This window comes from Vanellus vanellus (genome assembly GCF_965231255.1).
Source record: "Vanellus vanellus genome assembly, chromosome: 4".
NCBI classification, from domain to species: domain Eukaryota; kingdom Metazoa; phylum Chordata; class Aves; order Charadriiformes; family Charadriidae; genus Vanellus; species Vanellus vanellus.
Window position 1 is genome coordinate 78,189,023 of NC_138909.1, and position 26,613 is coordinate 78,215,635.

A 26,613-nucleotide genomic window follows, 5' to 3' on the forward strand; every position below is an offset into this window, starting at 1 on the left:
GTAGACGAACAGTAGGAAGTGAGTAGTAAACAATACAGAAAAATTTAAATGAAATAAATACAAAGATTTAGGGGAAATATGGAGGAGATTAGAATACTTCAGTGGCAAAATAAATGAGAAAGAACTTACTTCATGGTTGGTTTTTGACTTTGAATGTCACTTTGTGTGCTGTGCTAGCATGTCGTTACATAAATCGGAATCGGTGGGGCTAGAATACTCATAAACAATATTTCGGAATACTTTTTTGAATTGGTTAAAAGAAGACAATGGCTACACATTGTGCCTCTCGTAGTGTTTGCTGTCACGTTGGAAAGAAAGTATATGTTAGACTTCTAGAGGTTTGTCTGTAGCAGGAAGTTATTTTTGATAGCGTGAATGGCTCTGTTTAGTCATTGAATGTTAGAGGAGGACAGTCGGCTGTGGAAGGAACACAAGTAAATAGCCCAGGAAAACCATATGTAGATTTTACCTTGCATTTTGTTAAAGCCAGAGTTTTAATATTTTAATTTTCTTTATACAAAAACACGTGGATTCATGCATGTATACACATTCTCTCTCTTTCTGCACTATCGGGTGGTCTTACTGCAGCTGATTTCTGTTTGGGAGGCATTTGAAAAAAAGGCAGAGGATTTTAGCATTTAATCTTTTAAAGCTGAAAAGGCAGGCCACCGACATGCTTTGCCCAAAGTGGAGCTCATTAGTGCAGTACAGCTGTTGACTTAGTCACTGATGAAATTATCATCAAAAAGAAAATTGTTGTTAAGTTTTTCCGAATACAAAGATTTTAGAAGAAAACATGGTAGGGATACTTAAGCCTTGAAACTTGTGTCAACTTATGTATGTTATTCTCTTTACAGGTGAACTGAAAACATTAATGCCGCTTGATCGTGAGCAGCAAGCAGTTTATTATCTTCTAGTGAAAGCCACAGATGGAGGAGGAAGATCCTGCCAAGCTAATATTATTCTGACTCTGGAAGATGTGAATGATAATGCCCCAGAGTTTACAGCTGATCCTTACTCCATTACAGTATTTGAAAACACAGAGCCTAAAACCCTTTTGACAAGAGTGCAGGCAACAGATGCAGATGCAGGTATGCATTCTTTGACGAATACTTCTGTCAGGGTCTCAAAGTTACAGTAATGTTTATTTAGTCTTATCCTGAGAGGTGTTAAGTCTTTCAGTGGAACTGACAGATGTTCAATACCTCTCAGGATTAGACTCCTGAAAGATATATTTAGGGCTACTAAATCATGTAATACTTGACTTTCATGTGTGAGTAGCTTGGAAAACATCCCTTTTGTTTCTCTGCAAACAAGAAGAGAAGGGGAAAGAGGCAAAATATGGGATATTCTTAGTGTGGTGAGCTGTTAATGTTATGATGGGTTAGGGCCATCCTTTTACTCCTGGTATAAGTAAATGGAATATCAAGCTGTGTCTGTTCGTGTAAATGTGCATTTATAGATTTTAAATGTGTGCTTCTCAGGCTAGCCATCGATGACCATACCATGAAGAGAACCCCGGTCGATTGTAGCTTTCTGTTAAGATTTTTGCTACCTCTTTATCTTCTTCGCTGCTTAGTTCCAAGTACTAAAGCAAACGTGAACTGAAAATGACATTACAAAGAGTTTGTTCTTCGGCTCTGTTGTAAGGAATACAACAGCAATAAGGTCTCTTTAAAAGTGTATGATTTCCATATATCATCAGTTTATTAATACAATAATATTAATTAATAGTTACCTCAGTCTCGTGAAACAACTGACCTGCTTTGTGCTGTGGTAAAGCTAGGTTGCTAATTGGAAGGTAACAGATGTTTTCACACTTCATTAGTCTTTGAGGTTCAGGAGGAGCAAAATGCTTGGCCCAAAAACCTACGGGAGTTTTGTGGGGTTTGGGGGGGGTTTTTGTTTTGGTTTGTTTTTTTTTTTTTAATACAGGAATGTTGCCAGAAGTTGTTCCTGTTAATTTGGGGACATGGTTCTTAAATAAACTCACTGGAATTTACTCGAGTGATTTGGTGCAGCCTAACTCTCCCATATCCTCCCGTGTTATTTATAAGCCTGCTAAGCAGATGCTGCTGTTCTAAAGTTATAATTAGATTTATATTGCTAATCGTTTCATATTAGCTAGTACTGTGACTGAAGCAGAACCATGCTTCATGTTTTTAGTGTGGCAGAAAATCAGTGCAATGAAGTGTTAGCTTAATTTTTAAATCAGATTACATCTTTTTGGAAATCATTCTGCCCTTCACAGGAGCCTTTATCTCTTGCAGAAATTTACTTTAACATGAGTGACGGTATTTAGCATGCATGTTTTATTTCTATAGCTGTCAGATCTGTTACTGTGTTGGTGTATTTTAATGGCTGCTTCATACTCTGCAATTGTTTTCAAAACGCAGGGATGAACCGTAAAATCCATTATTCACTGGTGAACTCTGCAGAGGGCCAGTTCTCTATTGATGAATTCTCTGGAATTGTTCGGTTGGAGAAGCCTTTGGATCGGGAATTGCAAGCGGTGTACACTCTAACTTTGAAAGCTACGGATGAAGGTTTACCTAGAAGACTGTCTTCGACAAGTAGCCTTATAGTTTCTGTTTTGGATATAAATGATAATCCACCTGTATTTGAGCACAGGGAGTATAGTGCAAGTGTCTCAGAGGACATTTTGGTTGGAACTGAAGTTCTCCAGATCTATGCTGCAAGCAGGGACATTGAAGCCAATGCTGAAATCACATACTCAATAGTCAGTGGGAATGAACATGGAAAATTCAGCATCGATTCAACAACAGGTAACAGGTTACCTATGGATATGCTTTAGGCTAACCAAGCACAGTGTCATACTGAATTCTACATTAATTTAACCGAATAGGTTACGTATAATCTGGCTGTTCAACCATTTTGCCAACGTGCTTACCTAGAGGAGTGCAGTAGAATGTAGAATAAGCACTTTTATTTGTTGCTGTTATTTATTGTTACTTGGGTTAGATTCATTTAGCTGGTAAGAGTAAGGGTTTCCTAGGTGGAGTATTCCCCACCCTGGGGGCAGAGGGCGTGGAAAGACATAGTTCTGTAACGATAGAAGCATAATACACTTTTTACAAAAGCTGTATTGTCAGGATGAGCGGCCAGACATGGTAAAAGAAAGATTGGGAAATAAATTGATTGAGAAAACCTGTCATTGGTACACAAAGACAGTGATTCTAGAGGAGTTTGATACAGCGTTAAAGAGAGGTTGGAATATTCTGTTCAATCGGATATCCAGCGTGACAGTGGAGATTTCAGGCTTGAATGTTAGTCAGATTTAGTATCTGGAAGCATTTAAATTCTGTGGAGAATTTTTCCTTATTAGTGAACTTCTTTGTTAAAAATCAATATACAATTCAATTCTAGTTTTGTTTTGTTTATAGTTCTTTCTCTAGAGTTAATTTCTGGTAAAGTTTTTGTTTGTTTGTTTGTTTTTTAATATGGTTTCTACCCAAAAGTTATTAGTAGTGGATTATACCAGTGTAATTGAAATTATAATTCTTCCAGCTGCTTTGTCTAGCGTGCACGCTGGTACTAAGATACAGAAGTACTTTGCCAATTTAGCTTCTTCACATATTTGAAAGGAGGAAACAGGTTCCAGGAAAACACTCATCCAGCAGCAAACCAGTGTGTATGTTAGGGACTGCAGGAGCTTAACTAGTCGGTTTAAAACTCACACTTCAACTCAGATATTTCTATCAATCAAATTCATGGTCAGACACTTCTGTTACTACCTCCATGCCTGACCTTAATGCTGGTTGCAAGGAAAGTCAAGTTAAAGGTCATTTTATATTTTTTGGTTAATTTTAATTGAAAATTAAAAAAAGAACATTTTCTAAACACATTTTCTATTTTTCTTTTTTTTCATTAGAGAATGTAAGCCAGGTGGTTTTAAAGTCTTTTGTGGTAATGGCAGGAACTTCTCACCTTTTTACGTTGATGTGTAAAGCCTGATCATTTCACTGTGTACCTCCAGCTGTGCAGTATCAAGCCCTGCAGAAGCTGGTATTTGTCAGGCCAAAATCAAAAGTTTAATATATATTACTACAATAATGGCAGAGTTTGTGTGTGAGTCTGTTATTTTTTGTTCTTGTTTCTTTCTTCCCTAGGAGCCATTTTTATCATTGAGAACTTGGATTATGAAAGTTCTCATGAGTACTACTTGACAGTGGAAGCCACAGATGGAGGCACACCTTCATTAAGTGATGTTGTAACCGTGAACATTAACGTAACAGACATCAATGACAATACTCCAGTGTTTAGCCAAGACACTTACACTGCAGTAATCAGTGAGGATGCTATGCTTGAACAATCAGTCATTACAGTACGTAATGTTGTTTTTTTCCTTGGAAATACTCTGTCGTGACAGTCTTGCTTTCCGTCTTGAAGGAATAAATATTGATTTGAAGATGGACATAAATGAATAGATAAGTTTGCCATCGAGTGAATTGAAAATATATTTTCAAAAAGTTTCAGAACCAGGGACTTGAGCTGCTATGGGAAAGCAGATGATATTTTGTGATATATTTGTGTTCTCCTCATGAGAACATGACTTAATTTTCAGAAGAAATTCAGGAAATGAAATGATGTTGGTATGTTCTATTCAGATGACGTTTCTCCTGAGAACTATGAAATGTGTTAGACCAAAACAGCTGTGCTCGTCCTCAGAATGAGTTAATCTGAAAGATGATAGAGTCTATTTTGACCTGATTTTAAATGAGAGTGTAATGTCCCTTAGGTTATGGCAGATGATGCTGATGGACCTTCAAACAACCGCATTCACTACACAATTATAGATGGCAATCAGGGAAATCCTTTTACAATTGACCCTAACAGGGGTGAAATAAAAGTGACTAAACTTCTAGACAGAGAAAAGGTAAGTTTTTGATGCTTTTTGAGGATTTGGCATTAATTTAGGTATACATAATTGATGACTAGCATTACTTGGATTATATTTGTAAATTACCGTTTCATGTCTTCCAAAATTAATATAACAGTAATAAAGTGAAAGCATCTATTTATGTCAGTGCTTTTTGGGGGTGGGGAGGAAGAGAAATGATCAAATATATGAAGGCAGGTTTTACTGGGGGTTTTCCATAAAATATTTCTTGCTTAAAACAAAAGCTGAGTTTGTTACTTTTTGCTCCTTAGTGAATGTTTGAAATTTTTTTATTATTTCATAGATTTCAGGATATACCTTGACAGTTCAAGCTTCAGATAATGGAAACCCACCTAGACTTAACACCACCACGGTTAATATTGATGTTTCTGATGTAAATGACAATCCTCCAGTATTCTCAAAAGGAAACTATAGTGTTATCATTCAGGTAATATAAATACAGATGATGAAGTTTTAGTAATCATATCAGTAATGTTATTTGCATGTAAATTTTTGAATTGAAAAATTCTGCAAGAGATGATAAAAAAATGCTTCAGTTTATTTTCCTCTATTTTTAATTATTTAAGGTTATCAATGAGACTGCTTACCTGAATAAGTATTTATGGTTACAAAATTCATATTGTGCAGTCTATTTAGAACCTTATGTTGCAAGTAGTGTGTTTTTTAATGTACTTTATGTGTGTACGTGTATATATATTATACATTGCATTTACGTTCATAATGTTCTTAGCATCATACAGATAGGTTAAAATACATAATAATTTTGCTATTTTTAATCCTAGAGTTACTGCTTAGAAAAAAATACTTTAGGTACCTGTTACTGTAAAGCAAGTGTTGTGCACTGTGGCATACAGTTTGAGATCTAATTCTTACTGGTCTCCTCTGGGATCAGAAGCGGTTAAAATAGGACTAGTGTTTCCTATCGCTGCATGCCAATCCTTTGACTCGTTTTTGCACCTTAGGATGGTAGTAGTGGGCCAGATTCTCAAATGACTGGCAGGTTCTTGCCTGATTCAGAAAACTCTAAAGCAAAGATAGCAGAGGCAGCATCTGTACTTCTTGTCTTCCTGAATCCGGTAGAGAATAAATGGAAGGGAACAAAGGAATTGCATTAAGACCTTTACACTGGTCATGTAAGTGAGCTCAATCCCTTGGGTCCTTTTGCTGTTGCTGGTGTCTGGCCTTGTACGACAGCTAAGTGGGGATCAGGCAATGTTATCTGGTGCCCTGTGCCACCCTAACATACCACTTCTGTTTGAGACCGTGTACGTGATTTGTAAAGGTAGATTTCCGAAAGAGGACAAAGTGATTCATCTCTACCCAGCATACACAGGTGTCATGGTTTGGGCAACAGGCTATGGAAGTAAGATGTCCTGGATCTTACTTTTTTTTTTTTTTTTTTTTAAAAAAGCAAGAGATTTATATGTTTGTATGCCGTCAAAGGTATTTTGCTTTCCCCAGTTCCCAGTTACAATCTTTCCTAAAGTGAATGTTAATTAATGTATCCCCTAAAACTGTAGACTATATAGGCAATGTCTGTAATGTTTCCCTTAATTAAAAGGGAAGACCTCGTGTTTTATAGTTCATTCATATCAGCCTGTCCTAGTATGAGGGTAGCAGAGAAAAAGCTGGAGGAGTTGTTTTAAAATGCTGGTGTGCATTTCCTGTTATATTGGAGATGGGCATATTTGGATACAGTTGGGAATGCGCTTAGCTACCATGAAAATCAAATTACTTTAGATGTCCAAATGTAAATATTTGTATTTTAATATGATGGTCCTTGTCTCTCTTGCTGAAGGGGAAAAAAAGCTTCAGCTGCAATATCTGATTAACTCGACAGAATTTCACCTACTTATTCTCTCAAGAACGAAGAGTACGCTTGTTATTAAGAGTTTTTGCAACTGTGAAAGGATAGCATTTTGTTGTTGTTGTTGTACTTCACAATAACACTTTCACTTTTTTTTAATTTAAAATATGTGTGTATGTATATATGTAAAAAATCTGGTCAGTACAGTATCACACAAATATTCTGGGAGGGATGTTACACAGGCACAACCTTATCTAAAACTTGTATCAGATACACGATAAACGTGCGAGTGTCTGTGAAACCTCAGGCATCCATTTGGTGCAGACTTGAAGGGATTTTATGATGCAAATTTTAAAACCTGGATTTCATATTTTAACCAGCCTGCAGTTGTAGCAGCCACAACTAGTCAGAACACTAATTAGGGACACGAGGGGTCAGATGGAGGAGTGTGTTTTTCTAGTCCTCCCAACAAAGGCATTAGGTCATTCTTAACAGGTGTTTTAGCTAAATTTGAAATCTTCCATGACTTGGTAATTAAGTGGAAAATGTAAAGTTTCAAAGCTGAGTCGCTTTTAAAAATATAAGACAAAGCTTAAAAAACCCAAAGTTTAAAAATGTGCTGCCTTTCTCCTTTTACTGTTTTCATCATTATTTTCAGAGGGTGGTATTTTTCCTTGAAGAATATTGTAATTCTGATTTCTCTTATAGCGATTAACTGGTTTGACAGTAGTGTGATTGTGATAGTCTCTTTTTTTTCTGTTGTGAAAAAGAAATCAATGTTAGGCGCTATATGGTCAATTATAGCAAAACCAATGTGATTGTATTGTGCATTTATAGGAAAATAAGCCTATTGGATTTAGTGTGCTACAGCTAGTGGTGACAGACAAGGATTCTTCTCACAATGGCCCTCCTTTTGTCTTCACCATCCTGAGTGGAAACGAAGAGAACACTTTTCAAATTAACCACCAGGGAGTACTGACAACTACTGCTGCACTGAATCGCAAAGTGAGGGATCACTATTTACTTCATGTTAAGGTAAGATGTGCTACCTCTTGCTGGTTTGCTTTATAAGTACTTAGTTAACCTTTCCCACTCATGCCAAATCCACCACTTTTTCTGCTTACCCCTTGTCTTTGTGATACAAGATCCTGATGTGCCAAGTAGTCGTTCGAGGCATGTCCCTTGTGGTAACATCTTCAGAGACCAAGTCAGTTGATTTAAATGGAAATCTGCACAGGTGTAACAGTAAGCTGAATTAAAGCCGTGGTAAGGATAAGGTGTAAGTGAAACGTTGACTGGGTGAGTGGTCTTGATAAGCCCTTTGCCTTTCGCATGGGATGCTGGAAAAGCCAGCAGGGGACAGGCCCCTTGAGCCACCTACTACGGCTGCAGACTTCCTCTGGCCACTATGGCTTTGAGCCTTGAAGCTGTGAGCTGGACTACACTGATAACGATGGAAACAGGAATATTGCAAGTCACACATCATGGCAGCACTGAAATATTTTTCTGTAGTGCCACATTCTCTTTCCAATGGCAATGGAAAAAGTCTTTTTTTTAAGTTTGGAATACCACATGTGTGGACCTTTGTTAAAGCGCTGAAACTTGCAGCACAGTACTCGGACATCTCAGAATCTTGCAGTGGAAAACACAGCAGAAAACACAAAAGTGAGCCTGAAATGCTATAATATATGCCTACATTTGCCTTTGTTGTGCAAAAAAACCCAGACCTAAGTCCAAAAATCCAGGTTGCATTAACATAGCTAAGTTCTCTAAAATACCTTTTTGTAACCTAATGTAAGAAAAGTTCAAACCAATTTTTGTAATCTTATGCAGTCTTTTTTTACTTCAGTAATAAATTAAGCAGCTTTGAACAGGGGACTCAAAATTGGTAGGCTAAAAATAGATGGCTTTAATTCTTAAACTTCGTATCCAGATTTGTGTTTTAAGAAAAGTTCTTACCTTTATTTTTACGTGAGGAATTTCTTTCAATCTCCAAATTATTCTCATATGTAATATTGCAGACAATTTCTGAGTAAACATGCACTTGCAGAGTTTGAACAGTACTGTCTGTGTCAGTGTATGCTGAATTCTGTCCACATTGGGATAATAATCATGTCGTATTGACACAAAGTCTCTCTCTTTTATTTGAGGAAGGAAAAAAGTCCCACAGGTATTGTCGTTTGCTGATGAGTCACTGCAATGTGTTATCAGGAGCCATCAGTATAAGAACCAGCATAGATAAAGGTTCCATTTAACCGTAGTTTAGCTTAGGATTTAAGCATTGTGATTAAAAAGTGGGCAGGGAGGTATACCATTCCTCTGGTAGCCATGTTTTTCTCAGGAGTGACCCGCTAATTAGCGGTGGGACAGATTAGCCTTCAAGGTACCTAAGTGATGGCTCTGTTGGCCTTCCTGGGCTGCGTGAGTCCAAAACCGCAGTAGAGCTGGGCTTTGCCACACTTGCCCAATAGGCTTTCCAAGTTCTATACCGATTCCCCAAGGTCACCCTTTTGTTTCGGGAGGAAGAACCAGCAGTGCTTTTCCTGTATGCGCAATCAGCGTAATGTAAGATTCGTGTGTTTTAGTTTATATTTTCTCTAAGCAGTAACTAATTTCTATTAATTTTGCTTCTAAAACGTGTTCCTGCGAACGCACGCGCAGGCAATTGTGTCTGGTTTGTGTAGACTGTTACACTTTGTCACATTGCGTGACGTAGCTGCGCCTTTGGCCCTTGCTAATGCGCCTGCCTTTTCTTAAGTATGCGGTGCCTATCTAACGTCTTCCTCTGGGTGGAATCCTGCAATTCTTTCATTTCCAAGCCACTTCCTAGGCTGTAGGATGCTTGTAAACAGTTTGTCAGTACTTCAGCTGTCTTTTTAGCGCAGGACTTGAAAAGCGCCTTTTTTTCTAGGGAATGAATAAGGGCTGTTTTAATGGCATCTAGTAGCTGAACAAGTATCTTAAACCAAATGTGCTCGTTTAGAACAACGGCTTCTCAGAGATAGTAGATCATTAAAGTGGACTATACTAATGTACGTTGTTTTGCGTGTTCTACTACCCAGTCGCAGTATTTTGGACCTGTCTAATCCCTTCGTTTTCAAGTTTCCTACCTGGATTCTGGAAATAATGTCACTGTCTTTTGATTGCCATTTATCATCTTATACTATGATAGCTTTCTAAAATAAACATCGTGCTATAATTTGCTATTATCTTCTCCTTAGTGAGTCACTATACGTGAGTATGAAGGCATCTAAGACTAAAACTAGCATTTCCATATCACAAGACTTCAGTCCCAATGATTCACACAAAAATAGGTACATGACTTTTGGGGAAAAATATTCTTCCCCTGTTCATTTAAAAGAAAGATTTTCCAAAAGCTGTAGGAAGGCGTCTTCTCAAGTTTACGCTATCTTTAATTTCTGTACCTTGGAGCTTCTGTATCTTGGAGCTCACAAGGTAATGGCTGTGTGTGATCTCTTGATACTTGTTTTTGTTTTTTAACTGACCTTCACTGCTGTGCTTTTCAGTATTGACAGCTTTCCCCTTAGTTGCTTTCTGAATGGATTGCTGAGGAAGAGGTCTTCTTACGTTACAGGCATACTTCAATGGGGGGGGGGGGAGGAGAAATCCCCCAAACCCCCAAACCACCCCTCCCATACACACCCCACACACCCACGACTACCAAAAACCTTTACTTAAGATGAGCCTTTCTTTTACTTTACTTTTGGGGTTTTAATAGAAATAAAGATTTTTTTTTTTTTTCCCAACAGCTACCTACATATGCATGCCACTCACATTTGCTTTCCCTCTTTCCAAAGGAAATAGATTATCCATTAACAAATGTCTCACAGCATTAGTGTGTGAAATCTTCAGCTATGAGTCATAGAGTCCTTTGTGCCACACTCTGAAGTCTTTCGTTTAAAACCACAGCAGATTTTTAAATATCTGCACTATTGAAAAAATCATTTCTCCTGGGGCTCTTCTTTCCTACTTGCTGTCCATTTGTTATAATTTTGCTTGCCTGTTTGTTTTAAGCCCTTTCTTGTTCCCCTTGGGCATTTCTCCTGTAGCTAAACTGCCTGCCTTGTCTCGTTTCCAGGCAGAAATCTAGGCAAAACAAAACTTTGCCAACTTGAGCTCTCTGTCTCTGGTTATTTATGTTTGGGTAACTAGAGGGCAAGTTTCTAGCCCTGCCTGTCTTTTGGAGCTAATGGATGAAGATATGTAGTTCTAAGAGACGTGCATTACCTTTTAAAAATGCTACAGTTATGTGCACATCCACAGATACTCTCGTGCCTGGAGTTTTTCCTCTTTTGCTTAAATTTGTATGAAAAATCAAAAGCAGCTTCTTTGCATAAATCATCAAAATGTGCCGAGTACCTGTAGTCATTGTGAAATCTTTCAAACAACGCAGGATACCTTCTACCTTCTGAGCCCTGTGTTGCCTCTCTGTCCCTTCACATCTCTCCAATTCTTCGTTGCCCATTTCTTCAGTCTCACTTTCAGTAACTGGGAAAGAGCTCTGGGAAAATGTAGATGGGAAACAAGAACTGAGAAATAGAAAGGAAGAAACTGAAGCCAAGGGAATGCTCTTTTCTCACTTTTCTACTCTTTTTTTTTGTCCCCTCTTCATACGATGACAGCATGTGCGTTTGTCAAAAAGGGGCGGAGTACAAGGGGATGTGATGTTTAAAAAGGCTTTAAAATTGAATTAGGCTGATTCTGTTGAAGATAGTTACTTTAATTATCTGAAGCAAATACCAGTACAGGTGGTTTGTTTGGTTTTTTTTTCCCTCTCCATGATGTCAAATCATGAAAGGCAACACAATTATTTGTAACATGTATTGTTTTCCTTTTGGAGTACTGTTTGGCATACTGCATTTAGATTGTCTTCAAGACCACCTCCTAATAACTGTGGTGAAGCATGTTATAAATTTCTAGTGCATGACTCATTTCAAGTTTGTAATGTGTTTCCATGTTTGAAAAGAAAAAGCTTCAAGCACCATCTGCTGTCTGAAATCGGCTACTGTGCATTTGCTCGGTATTTGCTAGAAGTGTTAGTAGCCTCCTGGCGTTTCCAGGTACCGTAGCCTTACAGTCTTGGAAGAAGAGAACACGTTTGTGTGCGCCTGCTTATATAAGCTTGTTAAATTTTTAATGTTAACTTTTATGTCAGGACCTGTGTTATGAAATTTTCATAAAGCATTTTCCTGTAGGAGCTTATTTTGTGTAGAAAAATACAACTGTACTGTATACAGTTCAAATATCTACAGTAGAATTTGAGATAAAGCAAAAATCTAACTCTATCCTCATCTTCCTTTAGGTGGCAGACAATGGAAAACCACCGTTGTCATCTTTGACTTACATTGATATTAGAGTTATTGAGGAAAGCATTTATTCTCCAGCAATTCTGCCTCTAGAAATCTTTATCACAGCCTTTGGGGAAGAATATTCAGGTGGTGTCATTGGAAAAATTCACGCCACCGATCAAGATGTTTATGATACTTTGACATACAGTTTGGACCCCAAAATGGAATCCTTATTCTCTGTTTCCAGTACTGGTGGCAAACTAATAGCACATAAAAAGTTAGATGTAGGACAGTACCTCCTGAATGTCACTGTTACAGATGGAAAATTTACAACTGCAGCTGATATTACTGTACACATCAGACAAATCACACAAGATTTACTAAATCACAGCATTGCAATACGCTTTGCAAACCTTGCCCCTGAAGAATTCATCGGTGATTACTGGCGCAATTTCCAGAGAGCTTTAAGAAACATCTTGGGCGTGAGGAGAAACGACATCCAGATTGTTAGTTTGCAGCCTTCTGATCCTCCGTCAAACCTTGATGTCCTCCTGAATATTGAAAAGTCTGGTAGCTCTCAGCACCCAATGAGAATTTTGCTCCACAAGATAAACTCTTCTGTGCCTGACCTAGAGGAGATTTTGGGTGTCCGGATAATTGATGTTTTCCATAAGCTTTGCGCAGGCCTGGATTGTCCTTTGAAATTTTGTGAAGAAAAAGTAACAGTGGATGAGAACATCATGTCAACCCACAGCACAGCCAGGCTCAGTTTTGTCACTCCCCGTCATCACAGAACAGCAGTTTGTCTTTGTAAAGGTAAGAAAAGCAGTAAGGGAAACGGTATCCTTGAAAAGATCGTTCTGGTTTTGAACAGCCGTAATCCACAGGGGAAAATTCATATTACAGGACAAGATTAAGAATGTCCTGTAACCCTCACTGCAGCAGTTGCCTAATTTTATTCAGAGTAAGGAGTAATTCTTTCTTGTCTCATTACCTCATTTTAAGAGTTTACGTAATATAAGATTGTGGGAGGGGATTTTTTTTTTTTTTTATATAGTTACACCTTAATTTTATGAAAGAAGTTCCTTTTTTTTCTTGGTGCCCGTTCTAATCTGCGAGCCATTTTCAGTCTTGTATGCACAAAGGTAAGTTCTTGCAAAGTACCTGAATACTTCCTGGTTTCTGCTTAGAGGAATAGCCCACACAGCTTCCAAACTTGGCTGGGAATGACAGGGTGAACTGGGTCATGAATATTCATTAAGATATATATGAGTGTACAGATTTATAACAGAAGATTAATTTATCTTTAGCTCTGAAGGAAACAACGTTGCTTTTTAAAATCATGACAACATTGCTGGGTGAACTTGCACATCTTAAGTAAATATTAAAAGCCCATTCCTTTTCTGTCTCAAATACAGACACGCTCTTCTGCTTTCCCCAGCCCATTCTGTCCATGTTTAATATCTGCATGTTGGTTTTTATGGTGTACGATAGTAATGTTCAACCTTAAACCACACCAGTTTCCAAATTTAACCAATTGAATTGTTTGAGTAATCAAGATAACTATGAACGTCAGCCACTATATATGCCATTTGTCTAGTCTGTGTTTGTGCCGGTCCTGTCCCATAACTGTTCCTTCTCTTCCTTGTCTGAGAGTTAGGAATATCATTTGGGTTGCTTTCAGCTACTGTACTTAAGTGTCCCTTCTCACAAAATACCATTACCAGCTACAGGAGAGAAATAACGTATTTGGTTTTACAGAAGGGAGATGCCCCCTGGTGGATAGCGTGTGTGAAGGAAACCCATGCCCTGAAGGTACTGAATGTTTAGCAGATCCAAAGGAAGGAAAATACACCTGTGTTTGCCCAGACGGCAAAGCTGGACAGTGTCCTGGTAAGAAAATAACTTTAAAAAATCTCTGCATAAACCCACATTACTCCAAATATAAATTTGATTCCAGTCCTGTGTTAACACATTTTATGCTTTTCTGTATTCCTCAGCATCAGCTGGCTCTGCTGTGACATTTACTGGGAGCAGCTATGTGAAATACCGTCTCATGGAAAATGAGAACAAAGAGGAAATGAAGCTGACAATGAGACTTAGAACTTACTCTGCTCATGCGGTTGTTATGTATGCTCGAGGAACGGACTACAGTATCTTAGAGGTATATTAAAATCTCCTAGTGCATATCTCCTCTTTTCTTCTTACCGTCTTCTTACTGTTTTTTGTGCCAAATTAAGATTGAATCGTAACATCTCCGTAGAATTGTTATAACTGACAATTGCCTTCAAGGTAGAGTGTATTATACATCTGGGTGACAAAATTGTACAGAATTTTTTTTTATGTGCAAAAGGAATTAGTTTTCATTAATGTTTTTAAAATAATGCAAAACAGACACCACCACCACCACCCCGAATTATCTATTTTAAATACCTTTAAATTTATTTGCTTATATTACTCATTAAGTCCACCCAGAAGCACAAGATGAAAGGCCTTGAAGTGTTGTAATCTTTTGATGATGATCTGTGACTTCTTTACTAGGGAAAAAAATGTACAAAGTATACATTTTAATTAAAAGAACCGTATAGAATGAATCACAATCACTGTGACTGTTTGGAATACAGTGTTATTAAACTGCCTTTTATGAATACCACCATCATCCCATCTCTCCAGCAAACATAAACTTTTATAGGCATCAATATTTTCTGCTTTTTAAGTGTGCAGACCATGTGTTGATGTTGTGGCTTTCCTCTGTAGATTCACCATGGAAGGCTGCAATATAAATTTGATTGTGGCAGCGGACCTGGGATTGTCTCCGTTCAGAGCATTCAGATTAACGATGGCCAGTGGCATTCAGTATCTCTTGAAGTGGACGGAAATTACGCGCGACTTGTTCTGGATCGGGTGCATACTGCGTCTGGTACTGCTCCTGGTACACTTAGGACACTCAACCTAGATAATCATGTGTTTTTTGGTGGTCATATTCGGCAGCAAGGTACAAGGCATGGTAGAAGTCCTCAGGTTAGCAACGGTTTCAGAGGCTGTATGGATTCTGTTGTACTTAATGGACAAGAGCTCCCGCTAAACAGTAAGCCACGAAGTTATGCACACATGGAAGAATCTGTAGATGTGACCCCTGGGTGCTTACTGACTGCCACAGAAGGTTGTTCAAGCAGCCCGTGTCAGAACGGAGGCATCTGCAATGCACTGTCAAATGGAGGTAAGCTGTGCTGTGTTTTCAGTTAGCTTTCAAAACTGCTTTTCCACTTCCCTGCCTTGAAGGACAGAATAACCGCGTGAATAATTCTTGCTTTCCCAGCCGGTTGTAGAAGGCTGGTTGTCTGGTAGGAAGGCTGTGTCTACCTGTGTTCTAGACTCAATTTCTTGGGGTATAAAGTAGAGAAAGCCCATCAGACAAAGCACGGATTTAATCTTCAGTGTCGACGCCTGAGGTCCATCCTCTTAACTGCCTACTTTAGGGTCTTCCTTTAAAAATTCTGAAGTCGTTGTGACAAGCTTGAGTTTTGTGAGAGAAATGGAACTGATCCTTCAATCATACTCAAGAAAAACCTTACTGTTAGACTTTCCTTCATCTTTCGATAAAAATATTTCTATTTCTTCCCATCCTCTCTGTCTTTGAACAGGTAGGTGGGCAGGGAGGATTTTATCTTAAATCCTATAAAGCCATATACCCCTTTTCAAAAAGACCGTATTTGATTTCAGGTTACTACTGCAAGTGTGCACCTTTGTTTATGGGAACTCACTGCGATGTAAGTGTCAACCCATGTGCTTCCAACCCCTGCCTCTATGGTGGTACTTGCATCCCGGTCAGTGATGATTTCATCTGCCAGTGCCGAGGACAGTACACAGGCCAAAGGTAGGTTTGTGTGGTTTATTGTACCGGTGAACCCCTTAGAGAACAGGCTATAAATGTAACGCTTTTTCTCTTTTCATCTGTTTCCTACTTAAAGCTCAGACTTTGAAACCCACTGGAGTTAGCTGAAGTTAATGCCAGCCCTGCATCCCACACTGTATACTTACTTGCAGTAAAATAACAGTTCATTCATGCTGGTTTTTCCTTTTCTTTTTTTTTTTTTTTGCCTCTGCAGGTGCCAGCTGGGTCCATATTGCAAAGACAATCCTTGTAAAAACAGTGGCAAGTGTATTGACAGTTTGGATGGACCTGTTTGTGAGTGCGAAGCAGGCTTTCGTGGAGAAAGGTAGGTAGTGTTCCACATATATTGATTTTTGAACAGTATTGCTTACCAGTTCAAACTGGTTGAAATGGGAAGTGTTGGTAAAACAGCCTGGTAGTGTACAGTGCCATATATTAGATACATCTAGAATGGTTGAGATCAAGAAGACTACAACAGAGAGTACTGATGTAAACTAACGAGCATTTCTCTGCTCTGTTTCCGGCAGGTGCCTGAGTGATGTCGATGAATGCGTAGAAAACCCGTGTCTTAACGGTGCCCTTTGTGAGAATACTTATGGGTCATATCACTGCAACTGCAGCCGTGGATTTGGAGGAAAACACTGCACAGACATTGTTCTTAACAAATATGTTTCAACATCTTGGAACATTAGTTTAGCCGAAGTGATTGGAATTATTGTTTTCATCGCAGGAATATTCTTGTTAGTTTTGGTTTTTGTTGTTTGCCGCAAAGTGATTAGTAGAAAGAAGAAGCACCAGCCAGAACCTGAAGACAAGCAACCAGGAGCTACAACAGCGTTCTTGCAAAGACCTTATTTTGATGCAAAATTGAATAAGAACATCTATTCTGACATTCCACCACAGGTTCCTGTTCGTCCCATTTCGTACACTCCAAGCATTCCAAGCGACTCCAGGAACAACCTTGACAGGAATTCTTTTGAGGGGTCTGCCATCCCTGAGCACCCAGAGTTTAGCACTTTTAACCCAGATTCTGTACACGGTCACCGGAAAGCTGTAGCTGTTTGCAGTGTAGCACCAAATTTGCCACCTCCCCCTCCCTCCAACTCTCCTTCAGACAGCGATTCAATACAGAAACCCAGCTGGGATTTTGACTATGACAGTAAGAAATGTTCTCATTTTATTACTTTTCTGTTAAAGGTGTGCACTGGTACGATTTTAATGAGTGCACAGTCTCTGTCTGTGCCTGTTCGGGTAGAAAAGATATTATGACTACTGGGGTTTGAGTCTGATCAGGCTTCCCGCTCTATTAAGTTTTGTAAACACGTGTAGATCTCAGCCTTACATTTTATTGCCCTTTAATCTAGAATCTATTCATGATCTCACCTGAAACCTTTTCTTTCAGCTAAAGTAGTAGATCTTGACCCCTGCCTTTCAAAAAAGCCTCTGGATGAAAAGAACTCCCATCCTTACAGCGCAAGAGAGAGCATGTCAGAAGTCCAGTCTCTCAGCTCCTTCCAGTCTGAATCCTGTGATGACAATGGTACGTAAAATACAATCATTCTGTACTGCCGCTTACATTCATTTGTTCTGTCTTTGCATCTATATCTCTTAGTATCGATAGGACTTACATTTAGCGAATATATATTAAATAATAGCTTATTTAATATATATCTGTATTTACTTATGTTAATAGCCAGATCTGTTAAGTTTTTAAAAGTATTTTGCCTATCTTGCACCTCATGTTAATTACTTTACCTTAAAATTACATATATTCATTCTGCTGTTAGAATATTAACAGTGAAAATGCAGCACAAGGTGTTAAGAGCCTTGCGTTTAAAAGGTGTTAAAAGCGTGTTCAAATTTGAGAAACTCTTCTAGATAATAATTAGTTATCGCCTTATACGAGAATACAGTGAATTTAAAAAATGGCCTCTGCGCAAATATAACTTTCGCTTTGACGTTCAGCTTTCAGTAAAGCTTTCCGGTGTTACAGTTTCATTTGTTTCCTTCTCTTTTTCTTGCTGCGACCTCAGCTCCCATATGGATCAGATCAGTTCTGAGTGAGAGCAGAGTTTAAGGGACTGCTTGTAAGTTTGATTACTTTAGTAATGAAGGAAGCTGCACAAAAAAGGAATTTTGTTATAGTAGAACAGTATATTTGGCTTTCACCATGATTAAAATGATGTCGTAACAAATTTTCATACGTTGAAAAAAGCCAATATAAAAATAAAAATATTTTGATTGCAACTCCAGTCCACCAAAATATAATCAGCACACTTATTTGTGGGGTTTATTATTATTAATTGGAAGTCTTTTCCATTGTGATGACAGATGCTATGAATGCATCTATGTATGCAGAAACATTTCAGACTGATTGACAAAGGCACAGTTGTTTCATAACCTAATTCACCAACTTAAGGTGTTTTGACTCTTCCAATTTCTGCTTTTGTCTCTGAATGGTAAAAAGAATTTGAAATTCCTTTAGCTTAGGAATAAAGAACATTCTGCTTCCCAAGGAAGTAGAGTGATTTGTTCGTAACAGCATGAAAAGAAACTTGTGTTAATGATTGGTGAAAGTAAAATGGTATGCTTACAGTACTCATCATTTTATCAGTAGACCCAATATCAACTTCCAACTTTTTTCCTGTGGTATGAAGTGTTGTGCGGTAAATGTTGTTCTCCCCTCCTCTCCATCCCATATATTTCATACATTGTCGTATTTCTTGTCATGTATTGATTACTCATTAATACATCCTTTAAAAAGAAATAGCTGTAGCATCATAGACATTGTTCTTTTATTCCTTTTTGGTAGGTTCTGAATTTTATTAGTTTTTGAAATGTAATCCCTGAGCCATGCAAACAAATTGCATGCGCTTACCTCACCCTACCCTATAAGAGTAAATCCTTCTCCCTTTCAAAAGTATCTTGGGAAAGAGAAGACATAAAAAATACATTCATTTTGGTTGTTTTTCAATAAGAATGTCAAAACCTGAATTTGGTATTCTTACTGTGGTAGCGGCATTCGCACACAACTTAAGTAGGTCAGCAACACAAGTTTTCCAGTAGGTATTTTTCATATTCCAGCATTTCAGTTCATTTCGGCGAAAATGTCTTCCCCTGGTCTTCCATTCTTGGGGTGGAATATAGTTTGCCGTCTAAAAGGGAGAGGCTTCATTCACCCAACATAAGCCTTTAGGAGAGCCCAGCTTAGTGCTATGTAGATGAAGTATTATGCGAATGGTATGTTTAGGCAGCATTTCAGAAATTCTGACACAACTAGAGCAGCTTTGTGCTCTTGCAGAGTTGGCTTCAGGAGTACTTACAAGTACTTTTCCATGTTTGTCAAGAATAAAATGCAGCTTTAGAGATGTATTTTACGTATTGTATGCAACTGCTTTGTAGATAGAGAATAAATGTTTATGTACCCCAATAATCTTGCTTTACAAACCAGTAATGAACTGCAATTTTACAGTGTCTTTTTGTATACCTGTATGCTGTTTAAAGTGATACTAACTATAGGTTTGTTTTAATTTGCTCCTTTTATACTTTTTACAAGCTTCCGTAGTGACTGTAATACACCTTGTCAATGCTGTTGTTGACTCGGTGGAAAAAGAAGGTATATACATGTTTTAATATTTATTTACTGCTTTGGCAGAATAATGCGCGTTTGTCTTCTAGTGATGTAGTCCTAGCAGATGGGAGTTATAAAATATTATTTACTTGGACTTTCTGATAAGTTTTAGCAAAGAATATATTTATATTGTGTATCTGTTCATATTTTCATGTGTGCTGTAGCTACCCTGTGGGCAGATTTCCAAGTGTGATTTCTTGGGGGGGGCGGGGGGGGGGAAGTATTGGTGTAAACAGGTCTTGGTGCTCACTCTCTTCTGCAAATAGCCATGCTAAAGCTCCCAGCAGAACTGAGACAGCATCAAAGGCCATTGCGTACAGGGCAGTAGATGCGAAAGCAGCAGCCCCCGCTTCCTTCTCTCCTGCCACCCACATCCGCCAGCACCGTGTCCGGCTGAGCAGAAAGGGAGCAGTCTGGTGTCAGTACTCGCTGCCCCGGTTTTCAGATCAGCCTGTCTCGTTAGCAGAAAAATCGGATTTCTAGTGTGCAGTTGAGGTATATAGGCGTACGCAGCCCTCTCAGTCTAAGTAGTTACTACCCAGCCTTACATCACCATCTAAAAGGTATTTTTGGCTGTATATATGTACACGCACACATATTTGTGTATACAAAAAAACCCACATATTTGTGTGTGCGTAGTATGTATTTAGAAGTTAGAAAGAAGCAAAGTAGACATTTTCAGTGGAATTTTCTTTCTTTTCTGCTAACATTTAAGAACTGACCACTCTGAAAAACACAAACTCTTTACACAATAATAGTAGTAATAAAGGTGCCAGTGAGTCTATGCAAAATATGCTAATTGACTTAAAAATCCTTAAAGTTCCAGTAATGCAAGTAATTCACTCCCTGACCATGAGTCTGCAGAAGTTACTTCTGAACATCCACAGTGTGTGTTTCCTATTTCTTAATACAGACTGGGAAACTCTACTTTTTTATTAAGTCCTACTTAAAATTAAGCCATTTTAAGAACATAAAATTAATTATAGCAGCTAAAGATTCCCTGTGGTTTATTAGTTGAAGTGCATCCTGTCTAATGCTTGCAGACACACAAAAAAGTAGACAAATGCAAAGACTTGTAATTACATGAGAGTATTTCATTAACGTGTACCTATAGACCATTGTCCTCACTGCTAAAAAATTGTAATGTGCCATACTCGTGAAAGGAGAATTGTAAGACCAGAACAGGAAAAATATGTCAGGGGAAATATTAAATAACTTATTCAGATTTTAATTGGTAGAAACTAAAAATGATGGATGTAGTTCTCAAGTCAAAGTTGAAAGCATTGCTCGGTGGTTTAATATCACTGGAAGATAAATAAAAATATTTTATGCATTGCAGAATATTCACAGAGAGATTAAAGATGTTCTGCTCAGCTACTTCTTAACACTTGTAACTTTCTACTCTTAATAAGCATTCCTTCTTTCAAAGCATCTTAGGTAAAGAGTTGTGCTTTTGAGCGCCCTCAGGAGGGTGCCAGTTCAAGCAGCAAAGATCCTTGCTCAAGCCTTTGGCAGGGTCAACTTCTGGGACAGATGGTCCTTTCCTTTAGTCTCCCCAAGTGGTTCTGTCCCAGGGGTATCCCAGCAGCACGAGCTGTAGCTGCTCTCCTCCTGGGATAGTTGCAGGCCCGGGATCCCTGCGCTGGTCCTCAGCCAAGGTTGTAGCTCTGTGCAAACCAACAGTTCTGAGTGGAAGAGGAGATACAGCTCCAGCCTAGCAGACCGTCACCTAGAAAGACAGGCACAGCAGGCTCTAGTTTGTGTTTCTCTATTGTCTGTTAAAGACACTTTGCCTCAGAAGAAGAGGACAGGACCGAGATCTCCCCATTCCTTGGTAAAAGCGCTCTGAATCATAAGGCCACAGTCTGCCGGTTGGCTTTAGCTTTGCATCCGGTTTCCCCGGAAAAATGAAGAATGTAATCTTCTAAGTAGGCTTAGTGGGCAGAACCTTCTGCTGGAGATGAGGCCAGAGATGTTTTAAGAGTCTTAGATCTCGGACCGCTATCTCCTTTAGTGTGGACAGTACTTTTCTTGTCTGGGCTAGGCAAGCCTAAAAAAAACAAAAAGGAGGAAACCTCCTTCAAGCGTCAACCTCTGCCCCTTCAGTCTTCCAAGAATAGATAAAAGTATCAATTTGTAGAAAGCTCTGGTATTAGTATAGGCATCGCCCACCCTTACAGACCTCAAGAGGGAATATAGATTCCTGAAGAAAGAAAGGTTTAAAATTTGTCAGATAGCAGAGGCCAGTTCCCTGCGGAGCGTGGGGCGTTGGGATTGCTGTAAAAGGGAGGCAGGTCCCCCAGCGCACAGCGTGTGGCAGCTGCTAAAGGGAGAGTTCCCATCTTCGCATGAGCTACTTGAAAGTAAAAGTCCTAAAAGATGCAGCCCTGTATTGGAAACCATGGGGATACAAGGAAATAAAAGAATCAGACCAGGTTTTGTTACCCTTTTTAGCAGAAGTCCTAAATCTACCGATACGAGGATTTCAGCAAGCTACAGGCTGCAGATTTTGCCGCTGCGCAGCCGTGTGCCCGGTGGGCTGCACATCACCTCGGTGGCTGTTCTACAGTTCAAGGCTAATGCCAACGAAAAAAAAAAAAAAAAACACCACCAGCTTTAGTACTGCTAAGTAAACTGGGCAAAAGCAGCATGAACATCATAGTGACAGTCGTTGTTTGTCTTCACGTTGGTTCCACTGCTTGATTCCTAACTACAGATGTTTTCTCCTTTTTCTTCTCATTCTGCCACCTAAAGAGTCTTTTGCTGTTCCTGACCTCAGCAATTCAAGAGGTGACTTCTGCATGCAGTTCATTGATGTTCACCAAAATATTTCTGTTAATATTTGGTTTTAACACGGACTCACCATCAGTTGCTTGCTGTGCATTTGTCTGCAGTGATTACTCTTTACTAGATTTGCACCTTATTACAACTCTGTATTATTTTCCTTTTTGGTGTTCAGATGTGAAAAGCAATTATTGCTTAATCAGATTAGGCCCACATCTAGTTTCCAGCAGATGAATACAAGCTTATTCAAGGGGTGTTTGCAACAGAGGATGAAGTTGGGTCATTTATGCATGATTAAGCTTGGTTTTCCTGTTTTGTTCTTGTATTTGAATGTGGAATGTCTTTACTAATCGTCGAAGAGTTTTATCAGAGGTGTGGCAGTTAGCGTAGAGCTAACAGCGCTTTGTGAAATTAACTTTACAATTCAGTTAAGGGGTAAAGTCTTTAAGTGGTCTGGATACTTTACCAGTTAGACACTACTTCTTTTATGTAAGAAAAGCATGGTTTAGATACGCTAAATATATTCTTAAGAAAACCAGGCAGCTGTTATCAGCCTAACTGTAATTACTTGACAACAATTGATTAAAAATGGAGCTGCACCAGCGAGGCTGTTGGTTCTTTGCTCTCTATGCAGTGAACAATTCTATACCATTAGGTATTGTGACAGCACATTCCGTAGGTGACCTACAGCACTTCCTACCTTAGGTGAGATGTCTGAGAAAATCTAAGAGTTCAAGTGTGAATGACGCACTATCTAATGCATGGCATAATGTGAAGTTGTTTTGTGTTGAATGTCTTTTGTGGAACTGGGGCAAACTGCTCTCTAATTAACAAGTAGTGTCCTAATCACAGTGATTGCATTGTCTTAATACACGTGTTGACTTCTCAGTTCAGACTGACTTGAAGACAAGATACTAATACTACTTTTTTTTTTTTTGTGGAAAAAAATTAACTTTTCAGGTTATCACTGGGATACATCAGACTGGATGCCAAGCGTTCAGTTGCCGGGTATCCAAGAGTATCCAAATTACGAAGTGGTTGAGGAGTCCGCTCCCCTCTACACGGATCCAAACGCCATCGATACAGACTATTACCCTGGCGGTTATGACATAGAAAGTGATTTTCCACCTCCACCTGATGACTTCCCTGCACCTGATGAGCTTCCACCGTTACCACCTGAATACAGCGACCAGTTTGAGTCAATACAGCCACCCAGAGACATGCCAGCCGTAGGTAGCTTGGGTTCTTCTACAAGAAGCCGGCAGAGGTTTAACCTTAACCAGTACCTTCCCCATCACTATCCTGCAGACATGTCAGAACCTCAGACCACAACCAGTGGTGTCAACGGCAGTTACAGAGAACCTTACGCTCCTTACACATTAGGGTACAGCAGAGACTTCGAAGCACCCCCTGTAGACAACATGTCCATGTCTGTGTATGCTTCCACGGCTTCGTGCTCTGACGTGTCAGCATGCTGTGAGATGGAGTCCGAAGTCATGATGAGTGACTACGAGAGTGGAGACGATGGGCATTTTGAAGATGTGAAAATTCCTCCGCTTGATTCCCAGCAACATACGGAAGTCTGACACGCTCGACAAAAGTGCCTGGACTCTAACAAACTTTATCAATTCTAGAACAACTTTCAAAAGTTTGTTTTGTTTATTTTCTTTCTTTTTCCCAGCCACAGTGAATGCTTTTGTTTCAGTGCGCTAAACTGGCATGGCGGCATCGGATCATGCAGTTCATTTCACTAAATCAGCTGATTTCCATTTCCTGACCTACTGTAATTGGACGGTTGCAAGATTTCCATTGGCTGTGCCATTTCTGAACATCCTTTTTTGTACTTACATTGTCTATGTTTAAAAAAAAAATAAATAAATCACATACCACTTCTCCATGTTAGCATGATGCATATATTTATATAGTTCTAATGCAATTAATTTTCTCCTACTTTTTTGTAAATTTTATGTACAGTTTTGATTTTAATAGTTTTAACTAGATTTTGTAGATATTTTGTGAATTTGTTTTCCACTGAAACTAGTGGTGTTAGTGTGCCATTAAGAACTAGCACCCTGACTCACTGTAGTCAGGGCGTCACTGTATGTATTCCCCCAAAAACTAAGGTTTGACATTTCATTATGAGAAATTCAACATCTTCACCCAATTCCAATTGTACATAGGTTTAGGTCTGAGATTTTTCTGGGTCAGCGCTCCATGGAAATGTCTTAAATGGGTTGCTGTATTTTAGAACCATAAACATTTTTTCCCTTCTCGGAAAGTGTGTGTTGGGGACCCTCTACATACCAGTTTAGAACCAAAACCACCATGACACAGTTTTTATAGTGTCTGTATATTTGTGATCCAACGGTCTTGTAAAGGTTTTTACTGAAAATTACCATTAGCCCGTCTTTCTTACTGACAATAAATTATTAATAAAATACTTTAGCTTTGCTCTGTGTATCTCTATTATATAATATACAATTGACAAAGCATTCAGTGCAGCATTTTTAAGTCTGTATATGTTTTGTACTGTATTGAGTTACTTGCTCGGAGCAACACATTTTCCTCTCCTCCCGCAGCGGAGCGGCAGCTCTGTTAGAGATGCTCACTAGATGGCAGTGTGTGTCCGCTTAATGGTGTTTTAAAAAGTAATCGGGCCAGTATGAATAAAGATTGATGGGTATCAAACCTCAGTAGCCTTCTCGCTAGTTTGCATTTTTCTTTAAACATATAATATCAGCTATGTAAATTACGGAGTATTTTTTTTTCTCAAGTCCCAAAAATACATACAGAAGAAGAAACCCAAGCTCTTTAAAGCAGTTTCTTCGTCTCTTAAGCGCCCGAATAGTTATTTTCATGAATTGTCCCTGGATTATGCACCTGTGCCAGTTTCTGAGGTTGTGATAAATACATGGGGCTTTTTCTGCGATTGTATTTCAGTGGCAGCTTCTTGCATTAAGTTCACAGTAGAAGTTTACCTGGAAGGAGTCCAGACAGGAGAGTTTGCCTGGGTATCATCCAGCTGCTTTTTCTCACGAGAAAAGAACAAAGCCTCTGAGTAAGTTCTCCGGCATAAATTTGCCCTGCTGGTAAGCTAAAGAAATAAGACAACTGTCTTCTGCCCCGTGCATGAGGGATACTTTTTAAGTTTAAGCACATTAGTGAATTTTTAATATAGCCTTATACTACTTTAATATATCCTTTCAGTTCCACCTCCATATTTTTTTTTTTCCTATTGTCTCATAAAGTTCTGTAGCCCAGAGGGGTACAGCAGTAGATGCTCTCAGGCATGAGAGCTACGCCAAAGCCTTCCACCCTCTGGGGGAACGGGGTACCGGGTTTGTATTTGGAGCGCTGTTTGTGCACAGAGAGGAACAACTCCCAGCCCGGCAGCTGTGTGATGGAAAGGGAGGGATTACAGGACAGCACCAAGAGCCAGGCACAGACACGCCTCAGTGTTATCTTGCCCATGTGCAGGTAAGAATCTCATGACATATGGAAAAAGGCTAAAGGCGATGGGTTTAAAACCACGTTCTGGCTGTAAGCGGCAATACTCACCCTGATAATGAGCTTTTTGTACATCGGGCTCAGTGTGAGCATTTTCTTATTAAATAGCTTTAAAGGAATTCAGAACTGTGAGTAAAAGGTACCACAGGCTCTGTAGCAGTTTGGATCTCAGGCTAAGGTCCATCTTGAGCAATGAAGGTTAAGCTTAGTGGCTGTTGTGCTCACGATTTCTTAATATCTGCCTCTCGGTAGGAACGAACCCGAGAAGGCAGCAAGAGGCAGACGCTGCACAGACTCGCATCCTTCCTCAGTTGCTACGAGCTCCCAGTAAAGACAAAAGCCTGCCCTACAAATACATTTTCTAGTTACTTACCTACAGCAGGAAGGTCTGAAAACGTTTCTTTAAAAGCAAGAAGTGTGAAGGACAGAAATATCACCACTTTAGTATACTTTTATTCACAGTACTGTGACCTGAGGGCTAATGGGGACCATCCCGTTGAAAAGGAACAATGTCCGATCCGTTACTTTGCAAAGACACTCCGACCCAGCTTAAGGAAACTTGCTGGTGAAAGTATGAGGATGTCTGTCCGCTCTTTTTCCTTCAGAAGAAGGGTGCTCGTGGGCAACGTGCGACACCAGGTCATTCTTGGCAGCAGAAGACAAGAGGGCAGCGTAGCAGCCACTTGGGGGAAGCACAGGCAGTTTGAGCTGCGCTACAGCTTTTCCGCCGGTGAGGAAAGCGGGACCACGTTAAACGCT

At 39.2% G+C, this 26,613-nt stretch overlaps 1 protein-coding gene across 1 annotated transcript in view; it reads left to right on the forward strand.

Moving 5' to 3' along the window:
- Positions 1 to 24,795, forward strand: part of FAT1 (FAT atypical cadherin 1) — a gene marked incomplete at its 5' end in the record, with an annotated part of 108,182 nt that extends 83,387 nt beyond the window's left edge. Inside the window, 15 exons of the mRNA XM_082482827.1 lie at positions 858 to 1,091; positions 2,397 to 2,786; positions 4,131 to 4,345; positions 4,760 to 4,897; positions 5,205 to 5,348; positions 7,566 to 7,763; positions 12,052 to 12,853; positions 13,799 to 13,930; positions 14,044 to 14,201; positions 14,795 to 15,257; positions 15,761 to 15,914; positions 16,147 to 16,257; positions 16,460 to 17,091; positions 17,335 to 17,472; positions 23,308 to 24,795. Coding sequence (XP_082338953.1) covers positions 858 to 1,091; positions 2,397 to 2,786; positions 4,131 to 4,345; positions 4,760 to 4,897; positions 5,205 to 5,348; positions 7,566 to 7,763; positions 12,052 to 12,853; positions 13,799 to 13,930; positions 14,044 to 14,201; positions 14,795 to 15,257; positions 15,761 to 15,914; positions 16,147 to 16,257; positions 16,460 to 17,091; positions 17,335 to 17,472; positions 23,308 to 23,933 — 4,535 coding nt within the window. The 3' untranslated portion in view covers positions 23,934 to 24,795. The remainder of the gene's footprint in view (positions 1 to 857; positions 1,092 to 2,396; positions 2,787 to 4,130; positions 4,346 to 4,759; positions 4,898 to 5,204; positions 5,349 to 7,565; positions 7,764 to 12,051; positions 12,854 to 13,798; positions 13,931 to 14,043; positions 14,202 to 14,794; positions 15,258 to 15,760; positions 15,915 to 16,146; positions 16,258 to 16,459; positions 17,092 to 17,334; positions 17,473 to 23,307) is intronic.
- Between the last annotated feature and the right edge of the window lie 1,818 nt (positions 24,796 to 26,613).